This window comes from Pseudorasbora parva, chromosome 1, assembly GCF_024679245.1.
Source record: "Pseudorasbora parva isolate DD20220531a chromosome 1, ASM2467924v1, whole genome shotgun sequence".
Taxonomy (NCBI): domain Eukaryota; kingdom Metazoa; phylum Chordata; class Actinopteri; order Cypriniformes; family Gobionidae; genus Pseudorasbora; species Pseudorasbora parva.
In genome coordinates, this window is record NC_090172.1 from 55,280,383 (window position 1) to 55,299,763 (window position 19,381).

Sequence of the window (19,381 nt, forward strand, 5' to 3'; positions counted from 1 at the left end):
TCATTTAATCAAGCACATTAAATGTGAGTATGGTGGGGAAATGAGTCGTTTTGATCTTAAGCATCTCAGTCGGTGACAACGGGAAGTGTAAACCTCCATAATGTGCCTTCTGTTTGTTATGAATGATATGATTCTTAAGAATTCAGCAATTTTTTGTTGTTGTATGTGCATGTTCTGGTGTTGCCTGGTGGTCATGAGCATAGATATATATTTGTAGATTTTACTTTAAAACGTGTCGGCATGCGCCATCTTTTGGTCGTGAAACCGTTGATATTTAAATACTAGAAAAAATGGGATAACCTTGCACAGGTGAGAATGTGTAATTTTTTTGGTTTTATACATAACAAATAAATATTACAGGTTTTTATACTATGGTTAGCTGATGTCTTCGCCTTGTTGTATTGTGTTTAGCGAAATCATCTGCCAAAGTCTATTGCAGAAATAGATAATCATGCATGTATCTAACTATGGTTGCAAGACAATTTGCTCTCAAAATTGTTTGTTTTTTTTGGCTCTCAAATGTTAATGGACCAGCATTAACTGTTCCAATAGGGATATATAGATGGTTGTGAGGCCATGAATAATGGATGGTCTGCTTTCACCGGTTGCTTCTCAATAAACAAACAAAACCTTTGTCTAAAAAGATTATACTTAGCCCAAGCTACACTGATAATGTTTACACTAATGTTAATATCAGTCTGTGACGTAAATGCTTCCATTAACGGTGTAAATATAGACCTACTAAATGTAATTAGCTGTGTTTGCTAAGGCAACAAACATGTTTAAACAAACCCTTTACACTAAGTAGCTCATCAAACACTGTTTGTACTATGGACAGTAATGCTCATGCTTGTAGAGGAGAGGTATGCTGTATTTTATCGAAGCAACAAGACTCAACCGACAGAAAACGTAGACATTCCAATAACTTTTTAAGATTTTACTTTTAATTTAAGATTGTACTTGTATAAATGTATCAATTATTTGATATCACTTTAAATGTTATTCAGAAGGTTATTATACAATATATCCTCTATAAGATATACAATAAACAAAGAAGCCAAACTGAAATTTGACTTGACATTATATGAAAACGAAACTGGTAGCTCCAGACCAGTAGTAATGAAAAGATTTATCTAAAACTTGGTTATGGAAACTATCATGTATACACCTTAATTAAACAAATTAATAATCAATTAAAAAGGAATTTATACCTGTATGATACACTCACCTAAAGGATTATTAGGAACACCATACTAATACTGTGTTTAACCCCCTTTCGCCTTCAGAACTGCCTTAATTCTACGTGGCATTGATTCATTAGGTGCTGAAAGCATTCTTTAGAAATGTTGGCCCATATTGATAGGATAGCATCTTGCAGTTGATGGAGATTTATGGGATGCACATCCAGGGCACGAAGCTCCCGTTCCACCACATCCCAAAGATGCTCTATTGGGTTGAGATCCGGTGACTGTGGGGGCCATTTTAGTACAGTGAACTCTTGTCATGTTTCAGAAACCATCTTGAAATGATTTGAGCTTTGTGACATGGTGCATTATCCTGCTGGAAGTAGCCATAAGAGGATGGGTACATCGTGGTCATAGGTGCTCAGGTAGGCCGTGGCATTTTTAAACAATGCCCAATTGGCACTAAGGGGCCTAAAGTGTGCCAAGAAAACATCCCCCACACCATTACACCACCACCACCAGCCTGCACAGTGCTAACAAGGCATGATGGATCCATGTTCTCATTCTGTTTACAGGAAATTCTGACTCTACCATCTGAATGTCTCAACAGAAATCGAGACTCATCTGACCAGGCAGCATTTTTCAAGTCTTCAACTGTCCAATTTTGGTGAGCTTATGCAAATTGTAGCCTCTTTTTCCTATTTGTAGTGGAGATGAGTGGTACCCGGTGGGGTCTTCTGCTGTTGTAGCCCATGCGCCTCAAGGTTGTGCGTGTTGTGGCTTCACAAATGCTTTGCTTTATACATCGGTTGTAAAGAGTGGTTATTTAGTCAAAGTTGCTCTTCTATCAGCTTGAATCAGTCGGCCCATTCTCCTCTGACCTCTAGCATCAACAAGGCATTTTCGACCACAGGACTGCCGCATACTGGATGTTTTTCCCTTTTCATACCATTCTTTGTAAACCCTAGAAATGGTTGTGCGTGAAAATCACAGTAACTGAGCAGATTGTGAAATAGCGGCCCGTCTGGCACCAACAACCATGTCACGCTCAAAATTGCTTAAATCACCTTTCTTTCCCATTCTGACTGTTTGGAGTTCAGGAGATTGTCTTGACCAGGATTACACCCCTAAATGCATTGAAGCAACTGCCATGTGATTGGTTGATTAAACATTTGCATTAATGAGAACATGAACAGGTGTTCCTAATAATCCTTTAGGTGTGTGTATATTACGTTGTAGCCACATTGGACCAGCGGTTGGATGCAGAAAATGGATGGATGATTGATTCAGCTGTTGTCGCCATCTTCGGGCAAAATGCGGTAATTTATGACCGTCACAGTGCATGATGGGTATTCTCTTACCGTTACTGTGGTGCATAATGGTATTGAATGAGTGCACACGTTTCAGACACCACTACAAATGGCTGTCCCCTCAAATAGTGCCCTATTTATGGGTGTAGATGGTGACTGCGGACACAGCCATGTATGCCTAAGCATTCTGTCCTATTTAGGGTCACATCTTGTGTCCTCACATCCTGTTTTTGGTTAGTATAGATGTCTTTGATTCCGTGTTGCGGAATCGTAGCCATGACCCGCTTGTTTGTTGCCCACCAAGGTTCGGATGGCAGCATTCATACTTATTCAAATGAACTGCCAAGTGTGAACACACCCTAATTTTCTTTGCCTATTAAAGGGATAGTTCACCCAAAAATTAAAATTCTGTCATCATTTACTCATCGTTCCTGAGTCTTACAGGTTTGGAATGACATGAGGGTAAGTGAGGTAAATGATGACAATTTTAATTTTGGGGTGAACTAACCCTTTAAGGCAACACAAACAGACTTTAACAGGCAAAACAGTAGGAAAATAATGTGTCCTCTTCATCCGTGTCGCTTTCTTTGATATCACTGTAAATAATCCCATTGAGCTGAGTTATCTTCTTCTGTACTTTGGCAAAGATTCCGCATTAGTAAATGTGGTTATGATGACTCAGTAGGCTGTGATATGACTCACCCCAAGGAAGATGTTTTTGGAAGAGTCAAAGCCCGCTGCATATATTCGTGCTGTGTACGGAGCACTACGCTCACACATGATGCGGCAAGCGTAGCGGGAGATCGTGCTCTGGGCCGATTGTCCTCCCTCTCCATTTGCGCCCCCCTGTCCTTGTCCTCCAGTGCCACTGCTCGCTGTGTCCGTCACCACGAAGTCTATCATGCTCTCTGTGGAACGGCCGATCTAAAGACACATTATCAAGAAGAGTAAGTGAGATATTAAAGGATTTGTCTCATTATTTACTCACCCTACTGTTGTTCCAAGTCCGACCCCATATGACTTTCTTTCTTTTGTGGAACATAAGCAAATAAACATGTGTTTTTTGGTGAGATGAATATGGAAGGCATTCTGGCAGAAGCTAGATATTTTACTTTATAATATGTTACATTTGGAGTTTTTCTCACACAAATGCACCTCTTCATTTCAGAACTGTGATTGACTTAATCAGAAAGAAGAATGTCATGGATGAGATGTCTTGAGTGAGTATATCATGGGGTAATTTTAATTTTAAAGTGAATTAATAATTTAATATTTTTGTGGGGTGGGGGGGGGTGTTAAATGTATGTATTTTTAATGTAGAATTAAAAATAATGTAGAATTAAAATACTGACTACTATTGTACATAAAAAAAAAAACTGGCTCATTATCAGCCTGATTTTTTAATACTGATGCATCACTAATCAATAGATTATTAAAAAGTGCTTATTTTCTGTCTCAAAGAAAGGAAGAAAGAAAGTCATTCAGATTTGGAATGACATAAGGCTGCAAAAATGACGACAAAATGTTTATTTTAGAAAAAACTAAGACATTATACATCATTGAGGCCAAAAGACATCCACCACTAACACAGTATTAAAATGTATTTGTAAACATATTTAATAAACTCAATAATTAGACACGATGAGTTGGTAGGCAGTTGATGTGAAATTAAAATAATCCTTTATCCTGGTATGATGTTTTGCTCACCTGAAACATGTCTGTGTTAGGATCATGTGTATATTCCACTATAACAGAATGACTCCGGGACAGTGTGTAGGAGATGCTGTGCTGGCTTTTGTTGCTAAGGGCCTGCAAACACACACACACACACACACACACACACACACACACACACACACACACACACACACACACACACACACACACACACACAACTCTTTGACTAATGGCCTTTGTTGCATTATGCATTCCTTAACAAGTCAGAAGAACATAAGGTTAGGGAACCTGAAAGTACCTTATGCAATATATTGGCAAAACACTCAGTTGGTTGCAATGTTACGCAATGACTCTTACAGAATTTAGTGGGTGGGTCAAGAGGACACTTGTGCTGGAACAGATTTCACATCTTTTGAAAGCCATACATTTTAATTTACATATTTACATTATATATTTTTTATTTTGTTATGTTTTATTATGAGATATAGTATTTTGTCCTATCAAGTGTTAGTATTAAGACATTAAAGTGCCCCTATTATAATTTTTTCAGATATTACCTTTTATGTATTGTGTAATATAGACGCTTGTGATTGTAAAGTTTCAAATATCAAAGTATAAATGGAGTTATTCTCTCCCAAAAGAAATAACTGATACTTTACCGCCTGAAACAAGTCATCAGTAATTCCAGTCTTACCTTCTGTACGAACCTACAGAAATTTGTAACAAATTTGCATGATGCCAGCCTATGGTCATCATTAGCTGCCCCCTAACAACGTCTACTTTTACCCTCAAAAACTGTAGCTGTAACTGAGACTGGAAGAGTTTGGCTCGTGTCGAGAAGATTTTCTGCTCGTGTTTTCTGCACTGTGAAAGCAAATACTCTTAGCATGAACTTCAAACGCATGAGGACTTGGGTTCGAATTGATCCGGTAAAACTGATTCCATTGTTACTGTATGTATCACTGTGTATCAAGCGCGGTAGACCAATCACAACAGACTGAGCTGTCTGGCCAATCAGACCAGAGTAGGCTCATGGAAAGGAGGGGTTAATGAGAGATTGAATCCTTGAATTAACCACTTCAGACATTGTATAGCCACGTTTCCACCGCAGGAACTTTACCCAGGAACCAGGAACTTTGGGTGGTACTCGGTGTGTTTCGACCGCAGGAACCAGGGTCTAAATGAAGTTCCGGGTAAATATTTCCCCCTCCAAACGGCCCTGCTCGCGAGGTAGTACTTTTTCAAAGTTCAGGAACTTTCGAGGGCGGGACTTGGGCGCAGAACATGCTGATTGGTTGAGCTCACGCAGCATTTTAATTCAACCGGCATTTTTAAAAGTCTTTTGCGAGGTTCGGTCTACGTTCAGTAAATATCAGTCCTGCTCTCTGTCTGATGGCGCGCGTTCATCTCAGCCATCTCGCGTTCACTGTCCGTAATAGCTGATAATAATATACATTGTCATTTTAAATCTAGCTTTACAAGCTTTCTGAATATGCTGCTCTTTTCTGTCGTTGTTAATTACCTCTTTAGTAAACCTATACATAACCAGCAAAAGCAGCACAGCTTGAATCTCTTCCATACTCGTTATTCATTTTTTTACAGTCTATTTTTCACCATGTAAACGACCTGACCGATTACTTTTAAGTGTGCGTTAAAAGTAACATGACGTGACAGCGCGTGCCGCGCTCATGTTGACAAGAGAGGAAAGCTTATTTTTCTGAGGGGTAAACTTTTTATTTCGTAAGTTATGAAGATAATGTTGGAATAATGACACAGCGTTTATTGCCCCGGGCAGTTTTTACTTTAACTTTTTTTCTGAGATGATTATTACACTTTACAACAAATAAATAGCTTATTATATAATACTGTATTAGTCCCGGTGGCCGTTAAGAGTTGCTATGGCTACAGTGAACACATTCCAGCTGCTGGAAAAAACAGCGTTGACATTTTTGATGCGGCAGACAAACTGCATGTGACAAAATGATTGCGATTGAAAGTCATCACATGTTAACACCAGATCGGTTTAGATAACGTTCAGTAAACAGTCCACTAAATCTTTCAATCGGTACAAAAAATGTCATAATTTTTTGTTCATTTTTGCGGTCTCGCAAAAATGATTACTGTCCGTCACTGACTTGGAGGAGCAGTCGCGCGCAGTCCTACATCACCGGACTAATTTGCCTAATCTTCTCGGAACTTTAGATCACGGTGGAAACGCAGACAGTTGCAGGTCTGGGGGGAGAAAAGTTCCTGTAAAAAAGTTCCTGGTACAAATTGTTCCGGGTAATTTTGGTGGAAACGGGGCTTAAGAAAATGATGCTGCAATGTATATTATGATTAAAAAAAGCATTTTATCTTGGTTGCAAAAATAGCATAATGGGGCACTTTAACTTTAAAATGTTTTATACTTTTACAAATGGGCATAGAAATAGGTGAAGTTAATAAACGTAATTTCGGGAGGAGTACGCCCATCTAATCTTTCAATTAATACCAAGGTATAAAACCAGCAGCTTACCTCTTCCCCTTTTTAGTTCCTGAAGCATCCCTCCTCCTCCCCTGCTCCTCCTTTTGTACAATTTTGTACACCACATTGGTGGTGGTTGAGGAGAGATCCCTGACATGAGTGTAAAGCGCTTTGGGTGTACAGTAGTACATATGAAAGCGCTATATAAATGACTCATTCATTCATTATTTTATTCATTCAATTTGTCTGTTATAGGGGGGCAATCGGAGCTCGGAAGAGAGAATATCCTCTCCGAGCCCCTCTATAGCAGACAGCAAGCCAAATCAGTTTACCACTTTCACTAAGATTATATGGGCACACAAACTCGTGAATGAGAAATTTACGCAAAAGCTTTTACCTTGGACACCAGAGGTGTGGAGACGTTGTGGATGACATCAGGTTTGACGCCGTTGGATTTGGGCCGTTTGTAAAGGGCCAGCCGACTCCTCCTACGGCCCTTGTCCCCGCTAGCTAGTGATCCATTATGCCTGCGTGTAGCCAAACCACAATAGTACAATCTAAGCTTTCCAAATGCTTTGAACAATAAAGAATGAATTAATCAAAACACATTCGATGCTTAATTTAGAAGCAGCACCTCACCCGCTGACTGATTTTGATAGAGCTGACAGATTGAGGACAGACTGTTGTCTTGGGGATGACAAAGACTAGGCATGAATGACTTGTTTTCCCTTAAGAGCATTGGCGTGTACTTAAAAATAATTAAATGGCATTAATCTATCTCTCCGTCGATACTATGACAGGAGTCATGAGCCGTCCACAAAATGGCTGATGCAGGCCTCTTAGAGTCTGTCAATGAGGAGGCGAAGCCATCTTATAATTCATCTAGACAACGATCAATAGTCCAGACACTTAAATGAGCTCTCTATATCTCCTTTCATCTCACAGGGAGGCAGTGGTCATTTTTAATTTTTTGCTTCAGCTGTAGTATCTTGTGATGATATTGTCCTTTAAATTTAGCCAAAGGTGTAGACAAAGTTATTGTTGTGGCTGACCTTGTTGCATATGCATTTGTAGGAATTTCCCTTTCAGGCACAACATTAAAGGGTTAGTTCACCCAAAAATACAATTTATGAAGTTTATGTCATTAATGACTGACCCTAATGTCGTCCCACACCCGTAAGACCTTCAGAACACAGTTTAAGATATTTTATATTTAGTCCGAGAGCGTATCTAAGTGTATGCACACTATACTGTCCATGTCCAGAAAGGGAATAAAAACATCATAAAAGTAGTCTATATGTGACAACAGTTGGTTAATTACAATCTCTTGGAAGCGATTCGAATCGCCAATGTCACGTGATTTCAGCAGTTTGACATGTGATCCGAACTGCTGAAATCATGTGACATTGGCGATCTGAATCATTGATCAATTCACTAGCCGTGTTTCCATTACGGATTTGCGAACAACTTTTGCGATATTTCTTAAATGTTGATAAAAAACGATTGCGAAATGACAGCGTTTCCATAGCCACAGTTATGCGACTAAAACTTATTATTTTCCTCTCGCGATAGGTCATTTCAAATTGATGGCACTTGGTAGGTTTGTATGTCCCATCCACCGCACTAGCCATTATTTTTATTGGAAGGAGACGTGTGTGTTATCCAAGCATTAATGGCAAGGAAAGCCCCTTAGGTTACTTAAGCGACATGGATATGAGGTGTGTGTGTGTGTGTGTGTGTGTGTGTCAGATCTGCTTCAATGTCTTCATGATAATGTGGCATTTCTGTTTAGAATCCAGTATTCCTGTAATTCTCGTCTTTTATGAATTTAATAAAGAACTCCGTCTCGTCTTCTCTCCAAACAAACCTTCATCTGTAAAGGATGATCGACTTTTACGCACGAGTGAAATGTTTGAGTTTGCAAGGTAACTCAAATGTTTTTTTTGTTTGATTTTTACCACTTTCATTATTTTGGCTAGACATTTCGTTTGTTGGAAATATTAACTGAATTTAGAAATGCGTTTAAAATGAAACATTTGCCGTTAATAAACACAATAATTTTTTTAAATGAAGACAGCGTTTGGAGTGAGTGCATGCAAAATAATCCATTCCCTGAGTCCACAAATAAAAGTAGACTAGTTTATAGTTTATAATTATGTCTTGAACTTATCTGTATGGCTAAAAATTAAGGAGTATTGCGAGTTGTTTCCGCTGTCTTTATGGAAGAAAAAAGAAAAAGGAAAAAACGCTGGTGTCTTCATCGGCCGTGGGATAAAGAAAACATAGCCTATAACTATGAAACTAAATAGGTTACGTTTAGGCCTAAATATTAGCCTGTAATATTATTATTTTAATTTATGCGTTGATTATAAAAAGTGAGCAGCATGAGTAAGATTCGCAATATGTTTGAGATTTGGGGTCACGCATGATTTTGACTTTATTTTCTAGAAATAGTCTTTCATGAAAATTTAGTTCATTTTTTATAAATTGTATTTTAATTTTGATCAATGTTTCATCAACTAATTGGCTGTATATTAAATAAAAAGCAAACCAAGACCGTCTGGAATGGATTGATGTGCGTAACTGGCCTTGTTTCCTCGGCCTTTGAGTAAGGCTGAAACTATAGCTCTTTCTTTTTTAATACATTTCTAGAATATATGTCTTAATTACAGTAGGCCTATATAGTTATGATATTATTTGTGGCTGAACCAGGGTCTATACTAGGTTAAAGTAACGTCACTGTCCTTATTAGGAGAAAATAGGTCTATATGTCGTTTTAACAACAAGATCTCGTTATTACAAGAAAATATGTTGTTAAAAGACACAATTGAGTGGAAAAATAATATATAGGCCTTATGTGGTCACCGCACCAGGTGACCTGTAAATGCGGAAAAAACATTTCCATTGCAGTTTTGCGAAAATGTCCTTTTTCGAATTGCCTGAAAACCACCTCATGAGAGCGTAAAAACTTTTTTGCGATACATGGGAGTTTTTGCGAAATTGCCCCGTTTCCATTGGCCGTATTTTCAATTCGCATTTTCAATTTGCGAAATTTGAAGGGTAATGGAAACGCAGCTACTGATTCATGACCGTTTGACTCTTTATTTGAAGAACACGGAAGAGAAGACAATGCTGAATACAGTCGTAGTTTTTGTTATTTTTGGACAAAACAGTATTTTCGATGATTCAAGAGATTCTGATTAACCAACTGATGTCACATATGGACTACTTTAATGATGTTTTTATTAGCCTAAATTTCATTTTTGGGTGAATTACCCCTTTAATGGGAGGAGAGTATTTAAATGAATCATGCAATGCGATTTACTAAGGTTTACGCTCGTCAATTTACTGGTATTCGCACCAATATTTAATGCCCAAAAAGCATGTCTTAAACCAGAAGCTAATTTGTGCTGTGTTGGTTATTATGGAAATGATCCGCTTTGTCTGTGTTCTTTCATTTGTACGTCATCAGAAGATCATGGGGAGAACTTTCTTGGAATTGTAGTCTCATATTAATTTGCCCTGTTTAGTAAATCTGGGCCCTGTGTTGGTCTGGAAAAAACATCATTTAAATTGTTGATAATGTGCAAAATAACAAAACATGTTAGTCTGTGGTAGACTAATTTTATCTTGAGTTCACCTGTCCATTGACTTCATTGTCTGCAGTTTTGTCTAAATTTTCTGAAGAAATGTGATTGCTGTATGTGATGAACAGATTGAATTTCGGCTTTTATTCACATATAAACATTGATCAGCAGACATAAACAGATGCTCAAACGTGCTGCAGAACACAAGAATGAACCTCATTGGTTCTTGCTGAAGCTCAAACGTGATGCGTAACACGAGAATGAACCTCATTGGTTCTTGCTGAAGCTCAAACGTGATGCGTAACACGAGAATGAACCTCATTGGTTCTTGCTGAAGCTCAAATGTGATGCGTAACACGAGAATGAACCTCATTGGTTCTTGCTGAAGCTCAAATGTGATGCGTAACACGAGAATTAACCTCATTGGTTCTTGTTGAAGCTCAAACGTGATGCGTAACACAAGAATTAACCTCATTGGTTCTTGCTGAAGCTCAAACGTGATGCGTAACACGAGAATTAACCTCATTGGTTCTTGCTGAAGCTCAAACGTGATGTGTAAAACAAGAATGAACCTCATTGGTTCTTGCTGAAGCTCAAGCGTGATGTGTAAAACAAGAATTAACCTCATTGGTTCTTGCTGAAGCTCAAATGTGATGTGTAACACGAGAATGAACCTCATTGGTTCTTGTTGAAGGTCAAACGTGATGCGTAACACGAGAATTAACCTCATTGGTTCTTGCTGAAGCTCAAACGTGCTGCGTAACACGAGAATGAACCTCATTGGTTCTTGCTGAAGCTCAAATGTGATGTGTAAAACGAGAATGAACCTCATTGGTTCTTGCTGAAGCTCAAACGTGATGCGTAACACGAGAATTAACCTCATTGGTTCTTGCTGAAGCTCAAACGTGATGCTTAACATAAAAATGAACCTCATTGGTTCTCACATGTCAAGCAAGCATAACTTGAATTAAGTGAATAAAAGCTTAAAATCAATCTGTTCATCATATAAAGGGATCGAGTTTCTTCAGAAAATTTTGAATAAACCGCTCAATTCATACGGATTAGTTTTACGATCTCTTTATGAACTTTTTGAAGCATCAGTGGTAGTTGCGTAGCTGTCAATGGAGGGACAGAAATCTTTCAGATTTAACAAAAAAAAAAAAATTGTATTTGAAAGATGAACAAAAGTCTTATGGAATGACATGAGGGTAAATGAGTAAATGATGACAGAATTTTGCTTATTTTTGGGGTGAACTAAACCCTTTCAGAAATCATGCTAATATTCTGATTTGCTGCTCAAGAAACAATTCTTATTATTAAAAACAGCAGATCTGTCAACATTTTTGCCTAAAATATCATCTTCCCGACACATTTTAATATATTTGAATATAGATCTGAACACTTCTGTGAGGAATTCAGACACCACTATGTGCTCTCTTTCCTACTTCTTGTTGCTCAAGGGTTAAACCTTCTTCCCCCTTTTGGCACAGAAAACATTCACAGCTCCGCTCTGCTCCATGGCTGTGGGATTTGAATGACATCTTTGTTGGCAGTCAAATGAAGTGTTTTGCATCCGCAGCTGAAATCTACAGATAAGTCTGGAAAACCGGCCGCAGGTACACCGGGGGAACCAATTGGCCCGGATGACGTGGCGTTCATCCGTCCGCGAGAAAAGATGTTAATTGAAGTCATATTTATTCGAGGGTAATTTTACCCTTGAACTCCCACTGAACTCCTGTATTCAGCAAAACGCTGGCTGAGTGGAGGGGCTGTAATTCAGACAAATGGATGTCAGGAATCTGAGACAGTGTCTTACAGTTCCAACGTGTGTGGATACAGTTAGACCTGAATGATGATAAACTCTGTGTTGCTGATGTTTTAAATTAAATCTTGGACATCAACAACACAGAGTCTAATTTATTATTACTAAATATGTTCAGACACAATCTATTAAATACTCAGCCTGCAACATCTCTTCTGGGCTCAACAAAGTGTGTGGTATAATATTCATCATTTAAATTAAGTACAATTAAAATTCACTTACAATGACAATCTAAGGCAAGAGAGTACAGAGAGTATTAAGGACAACATTTTTTTTTTTTGCTAAAGCAATGAAGTAGTTCATTGAAAAAAGTGTGTATTATTTGACTTGTCTAAACCATCATCTTTGTTTTAGGTGATTTAAAGGTATGATAGGCACTTTTTTTATAAACACCTTTTGTGATTCTGGTTGAAACTCTCCACATCTTGATAGCTATTAAGCCTTAGTGGTACAAATATAAAAAAAAGTTTATGTAAAAACACATACGAATCCATATTAAACCCTGCGGCTCGTGGTGACACACTGATGTCTTAAGACATAAAAAGACTAGTTTTTGCGAGAAACCGATCGGTATTTGAGGCATTGGGAATACTAGATGAGTTTCGTCTTATATGATGTAAAAAAAACACAAATATTGTTCGGTTCGGTTTCGGTTTATTGTTCGGAAACCGATCGTTTGTGTCGCCACGAGCCGCAGGGTTTAATATGTCTAATATGATTCGTATGTCTATGTGTTTTTTACTCTCATAGTGACTCTCATAGAAATACACCCCATTGACATGCATTATACGGCAACGGTTGGAGTTAAAAATCTTCATTTGTGTTCTACTGAAGAAACAAACACACCTACATCTTGGATGCCGTGGGGGAAAGCAGATAAACATTTTAATTTTTACATGAAATGAAAAAAAGATTTACATTTCTGTATGAAAGAGATTTACATGTCTGTACAGTCCAATCTCTAATTGTAATACCGTTTTAATTAAATTGTTCTTTTAACCAAAAAAGGGCATGAATTTGTCCTTAGAACTGGTACTCTTAATACTCTTTGAAAATACTCTTTGAAATACAAATCTTTTTTAGTCACTGTCACTGATGATTGTCGTTTGTACCTTTTTGATATACAATCCACCATCAAAATGACGTTTACGGTAATTATTCCAGCTGCTGTGAGAAAAGGCTATAAATGATCCCCCACCTGCAGCGTCCTCACATGCGATAGCCTCACATGCCAGAATCCTTCTTTATGTATACAGACGTGACGTAATGACGCAAAGACATGCTCAAATTTGCAGCAGAAATCCATCAGTACCACTCAAATCATAACACATTATTACAAGCTTACCGTTGTGAACAAGGCTACGGTAAGGAGATCGTTTTGAACACTGGCTGTTTATGTACTTGCTCAAATTGATTTTGGGTAATTTTTAACCAAATAAAGTTACAGACTTCATGTTTAAACTACAAGTTGAAATTACTGTGGTAACTGACATTATGTCTGTATGACTTTCGTTTTTGTGAAAGTACTTTGCTACATTGGACCCCATTTACTTTTATTGTGTAGACTGTATTAAATCAATAAATCACCCTGAATCATGAAAAAAATGATCATGGTTTCCACAAATATATTAAGCAACTGTGTTCAACATTGATAATAATAATAAAAAAATGTCACTTGAGCAGCAAATCAGCTTATCAGGATGATTTCTGAAGGATCATGTGACACTGAAGACTGGAGTAATGATGCTGAAAATTCAGTTTTATCACAGGAATGGATTACTTTTTAAATATATATTAAAATAGAAAATTGTACTAATATTTCATAATATTACTGTTTTTACTGTTGATGGATGGATGGATGGATGGATGGATGGATGGATGGATGGATGGATGGATGGATGGATGGATGGATGGATGGATAGATAGATAGATAGATAGATAGATAGATAGATAGATAGATAGATAGATAGATAGATAGATAGATAGATAGATAGATAGATAGATAGATAGATAGATAGATAGATAGATAGATAGATAGACATACATACATTCATCCTTTTAATGTTACTATTAATCCCTCAGGGGTTGCTGTGGACTTCGTCTTACCCCAGTACAATCAGCTCCCCGTACTTGATGGGCTCCTTGTCCTCAGGGCAGAGAGCATCATGGGATTGAGATCCTGATCCCAGAGGAGGAGACGGCTGGTTCTTGTTGCATGATGGACGCAGCTCCAGGGACGGTGGAGGGCAAAGAGCTTCGGAGCTCCCTTCCAAAACCATATCCACAAGAACAACTCGTAGCTATGACAGAGACAGAGAAGGGAAGACTGTGAATGATTTTGTTGTTCACATTTGCTTGTTTTCTCACAGTGAAATGACAACTTTATCTAATAAGCGCTATAGGGAGAGGAAATGCGACTAAGAATAAAACTATTCTTATCTGTATCCCAACCCCCCACCCCCACCAGTTACTTCACCTGTAACAAACAACAACAGGCGTATCATGGATCAGCTGTTATGTATTTATGTAACGGCTGATCCTGTGAGAACAGCCTGAGATAGTGTGGCTGTCTCTGCAGTGTTTTGAAGTCAACAAGCAGCCAACCATCAATTGACAACCTGTCGGGAACGGGAGATTTAACCAATCCCCGGAGAGTAACAACCTCTCTGCAAACACACAGTCAAGTGCGCCAGTGCAAAGGACTCTATTGTTGTTTTTCATACAGACTTAATGGAAACAGTCACAGCAGTGGCATTTCAATGGTTCGATACTCACTGTTGTTAGATAAATTGGTCTGCTCATTACTTTGAGTGCTTAATGTGTGTTATTTGGGGGAAAACATTGATATATATAATTAAATATTATATATATATAAAACGGTTAAAATTAGTATCATGGTTTTAGTGTCACTGTTTCAGTCGGTACAGATTGGTATGTGCTATATGTTCAGGGGAAATAAGACTACTGTCAAATAAAATAAAGAAAATAATATATTCTCTCTTTCATCTCGCAGACAGCGAGTCGACACACAAACCCGTCTTCTCACTCACTCGCTTCTTTGGCTCCAGATGAATATTTTTGGTGTTACAGGGCTTGAATTTCGGTGTACTGCACATTAAGTCGCCTCTCAGAACTGATTTATTTTTTGCTGTTTACTGCACTTAAACAGTCGAATATGTGACAAGTGTTCCTAATTCATCTAAGTTACAATCAGTTTACTATAGTCTGTTAAATTAATGATTATAATAGAATACGTTTTAAGGTTGTCACTGTTGAAAATATATATAGACGAGTAATATTGAGAAGTACATTGTAGATAATGCTGATCCTTTCTACTGGTTGATTATTCGTCGATCTATTGGTAATGCCTCAGGGCTTCTGTAGGGGGATTGCATGCGCGCGCTTCTCTTCCTCATTCAATACAGACGAGTGAAGGCGAGAGCTGCGTCATGTGTGTTTTCTAAACCTTCTCCCGTTACTTTTCCCCTTTTTAAGGGTACAACATTTGGAGGCACCGCTGGGATGTTTGGCTTGAGGATCACCCCTGAGCTGTAAGTGGAGCCCTTGCGTCAATCATCCCTTCAAACAACCCAGGTATCAGAGAAAAGAGTTCAGCAAGGGCAGTGGAAGTGGTCTTCAGACAAATCTGGCACCTTGTATCCTGAAGTGAGCAAAACTGACCACTAGGGTGTAGCAAAAAGCCATTAAGTCAGACTAACCATCATTTTACTGTCTGTGCCCTCTTATAAAATGGAGTCTGAGCTAGAGAAACTGCAACTGGAGATTAAAGGAGCGTTGTACAAACTGACTATCGAACAGCTGATTAAAGTATGCAATACACTGCAGATTTCAGGACCAGGGAAAGAACATGTAACTGGTAAAACTCGAAGTCAAGTGATTTCACATGTAATAAAGTATCTTGAACGGGAAGAATTAGCCAACCTAGAGGATGAGGGTATGTCAGACCTTCTCAGTGTACATGACATAATAGATCAAATCAATACGGCAACAGACGGAAGCGAATATGAAGTTTCCAGCCAAATTGAGTTACAGGAAAATCTACAGAAAGAGGTAGAGGCGCTAAGGCTTTCGTTGAAAGAAAAAGAGAACGCAATGTATGACCTAATGAAAACAAGCATGAACCCACCTGCCAGTTCCAGCAAGCCAGAGAAAAATATGGCCCCAGCATCCCCTAATGGCTCCATGTGGCGCAAAGATTTTAAGATATCTGGCCAGATAGGCGAGCCAGGGCAAAAAGATAAGCTAACATTTTCTAGCCTGGCCAAACAAATTGAAACTGGGCTCAGCAAAGGCTATCCAGAGTCAGAGATCATTGATGCTGTAATCCGTGCTATCACACCAGGTCTGCAGTTACGAAGTTACCTTGAAGGGAAAGACAAATTAACACTACCTGCCCTCCGTAGAATCCTCAGGTGTCATTACCAGGAGAGAGGTGCCACAGAGCTATATAAACGACTCACTTCTGAGGTTCAAAACAGTAAAGAGACCCCTCAAAACTTCCTGCTCAGGGCAATGGATCTGAGACAAAAAATCCTGTTTGCTTCTCAGGAAGCTGATTCAAGTCTAAAATATGACCCAGTACTAGTCCAGAGTCTGTTTATGCATACAGTCCTAACTGGCCTCCAGAGCGATAATATTAAAGGTGACCTACAGCCCTACCTCCTCCAGACAGATACCTCAGATGAGCTGCTGTTGGAGAAATTGAACATTTCATGTGCCAATGAAAAAGAGAGGCAGGACAAAAAGAAACATGCTGCCCCATCACGTGTAACTAATGTGAATACTGTACAGTCAAGTGAAGTTCCGATGGAAAAGAAAACCGCCACCTCACAAAGTTCAGCTATACTTCCCCCCGATCTCCTCGCAGAAATCAAAGAAATGCGCTCTGACATGGTGCTATTAAAAGACTTGAAAGCTGAGATCTGTCAAATCAGGGAAACCATACAAAGACCCACCACTGCACCGCCACAGTGCCTCTCACCAAGCAGAGAACCAGCAATTGTGCCCTCCCCTTACCCAGTGTTTTCACCCTCACAATCCTTACCGTATAAAGCCGATTCAAATGACATGCCATTTTACCACCAGCAGTCACCAACAGCAGCGCAGGAATATCGACCAGCATTCAGCCCTGGGCGAATAAGAGAGACGGCCCAGTTCCAGCAGAGGTTTGCACCACAGAGGTTTTACCCAGCACGACGCCCTCAGCCAAGGTGTCTCTCATGTACTCAAGCAGGTGAGGAGTACTGTCAGCACTGCTTCAGGTGTGGAAGCAGTGAACACTTTAGAGCAGGTTGTAAAGCACAGAGACCAGTAGAGCCTGCTCGGAGAATCCCTTTAAACTAAGAGGGGTTGCTCCCATGGGACATGGAGCAACCAGTGATAGTGATAAGTCCCAGTTTTGTGCAGGCTGTAAGGAAGAGAAAGGATGGAGGGAATTAAAATGTTGTTCAGTTTGTAAAATCACCCTATACTGTTCAAAAGAATGTCAGGGAAACCATTGGCCCACACACAAAAGACTTTGTAAGCCATATACATGTTCAGGTATCAAGAAGCAGGGAACTCAGTCACAAGATAAAGTCAAGTGCAAGGAAAAGCGGGCTCCAGAGAAAATACCTACTGTAAGTGAGTTAGTGGGAAAGAAGTGTGTCATCTGGTGTTTCCTGCACAAAAAGAAGATCCAGGCACTTTGGGATACAGGTTCACAAGTTTGTGCTATCGATGAGGTATGGAAAAATAGCCATTTACCTGATGTTCCTCTCAGAGATGTATCAGAGCTAGTTGACCCTCTTGACCCTTTGCAAATCGAAGCAGCCAATGGAACAGAAATGCCGTATGTCGGATGGCTCGAAGTGTCCTTTAAACTTACTGCTGGTGACGATGAGCTGAGAATACCCATGCTAGTGTTAAAAGGCAAACAACAACAATGTCCTATTATTGGCTTCAATGTCATCGAACGTCTTGTCCTAGATAACCTACAAGATCAAACAAAGCGTGTGGATAATGACAACCTTGTGAAAGCAGTAAGGATGGCTTTTCCGTATCTCAAGAAAAACAAAGCCAAAGTCTTTATTAATGCAGTGAGTGTAGGACAGACATGTGACTATAATGTGAAGACAGCCAATGAGAGAATCAGTGTGCCTAAACGTACCTCCATCCAAATCGAGTGTCGAGTACAGGCCCCACTTTTCAAAGAGGATAAGACTCTTATCTTTGAGCCTGATGATAATCCACGTTGGCCTGAAGGACTAGAGTTTTGTGACACTCTTGTGTCAGTGAAGGCAGGGATGACCCCAAAATTTATTGTCACTGTGCAAAACCCTACAAGTCATGACATTATGCTGTCAGGAAGGACTGTTATTGGAACTGTACAGTCAGCCGGATCAGTGTATCCTGCCAACATATTTAAAAAAGACAATCTACCAACCTCCTCCATTCACCATGTCCAGGCTCAGGATTCTATTGGAAGTACCCCTGTCCAAGAACAATGGGAACCTCCTGTTGATTTGACTCACCTTAATGAACACCAGAGGCAGACAGTCAGTCAGATGTTAAGAGAAGAGTCAGAATCATTCTCCAGGTCTGATAATGACATAGGCTGTGCAGAGAATCTTCAATTGGACATTTCACTAAAAGACAGTGAGCCAGTGTCAAGAACGTACCTCTCTGTTCCAAAACCTTTATATAGAGAGATGAAAGACTATTTACAGGACTTGATAGCACAAGGGTGGGTTGAAAAGTCGACCTCTTCTTACTCCTCTCCAGTTGTTTGTGTCAGAAAAAAAGATGGTACTATGCGCTTATGCATTGACTACAGGGAGCTCAACAAGAAAACCCATCCAGACCGCCACCCCATCCCCAGAGTGCAGGACATTATGGACACCCTGGGAGGAAACACCCTCTTTTCACTGTTGGACCAGGGTAAGGCATACCACCAGGGATTTATGGCAAAGGGAAGTAGACATTTAACAGCTTTTGTTACTCCATGGGGCCTATATGAGTGGGTTCGGATCCCATTTGGACTCATGAATGCACCTGCAGCATTCCAACGTTGCATGGAACAATGCTTAGAAGGCTTAAGGGATGAAATTTGTGTGCCATATCTCGATGATGTTCTTGTGTTTAGCAGAACGTTTGAGGATCATGTCAGTGACGTCAGAAAAGTGCTGCAACGGCTGAGGGAGCATGGGATAAAACTGAAACCCAGAAAATGTGACCTGTTTAAGACAGAAGTGCGGTACCTTGGGAGAATTGTGTCTGCTGAGGGAAACAGAATGGACCCTGCTGATACTGCTGCGGTAAGAGCCCTAAAAGATAAG

The 19,381-nt window shown here is 39.4% G+C and overlaps 1 protein-coding gene across 1 annotated transcript in view; it reads right to left on the reverse strand.

Annotated features, from left to right (window-relative positions):
• Positions 1–19,381, reverse strand: part of peli3 (pellino E3 ubiquitin protein ligase family member 3) — a 44,025-nt gene that overhangs the window by 7,426 nt on the left and 17,218 nt on the right. The window contains exons 2-5 of the mRNA XM_067445289.1: positions 14,151–14,344; positions 7,033–7,162; positions 4,202–4,303; positions 3,197–3,418 (exon numbers count right to left, since the gene is read on the reverse strand). Coding sequence (XP_067301390.1) covers positions 3,197–3,418; positions 4,202–4,303; positions 7,033–7,162; positions 14,151–14,323 — 627 coding nt within the window. The 5' untranslated portion in view covers positions 14,324–14,344. The remainder of the gene's footprint in view (positions 1–3,196; positions 3,419–4,201; positions 4,304–7,032; positions 7,163–14,150; positions 14,345–19,381) is intronic.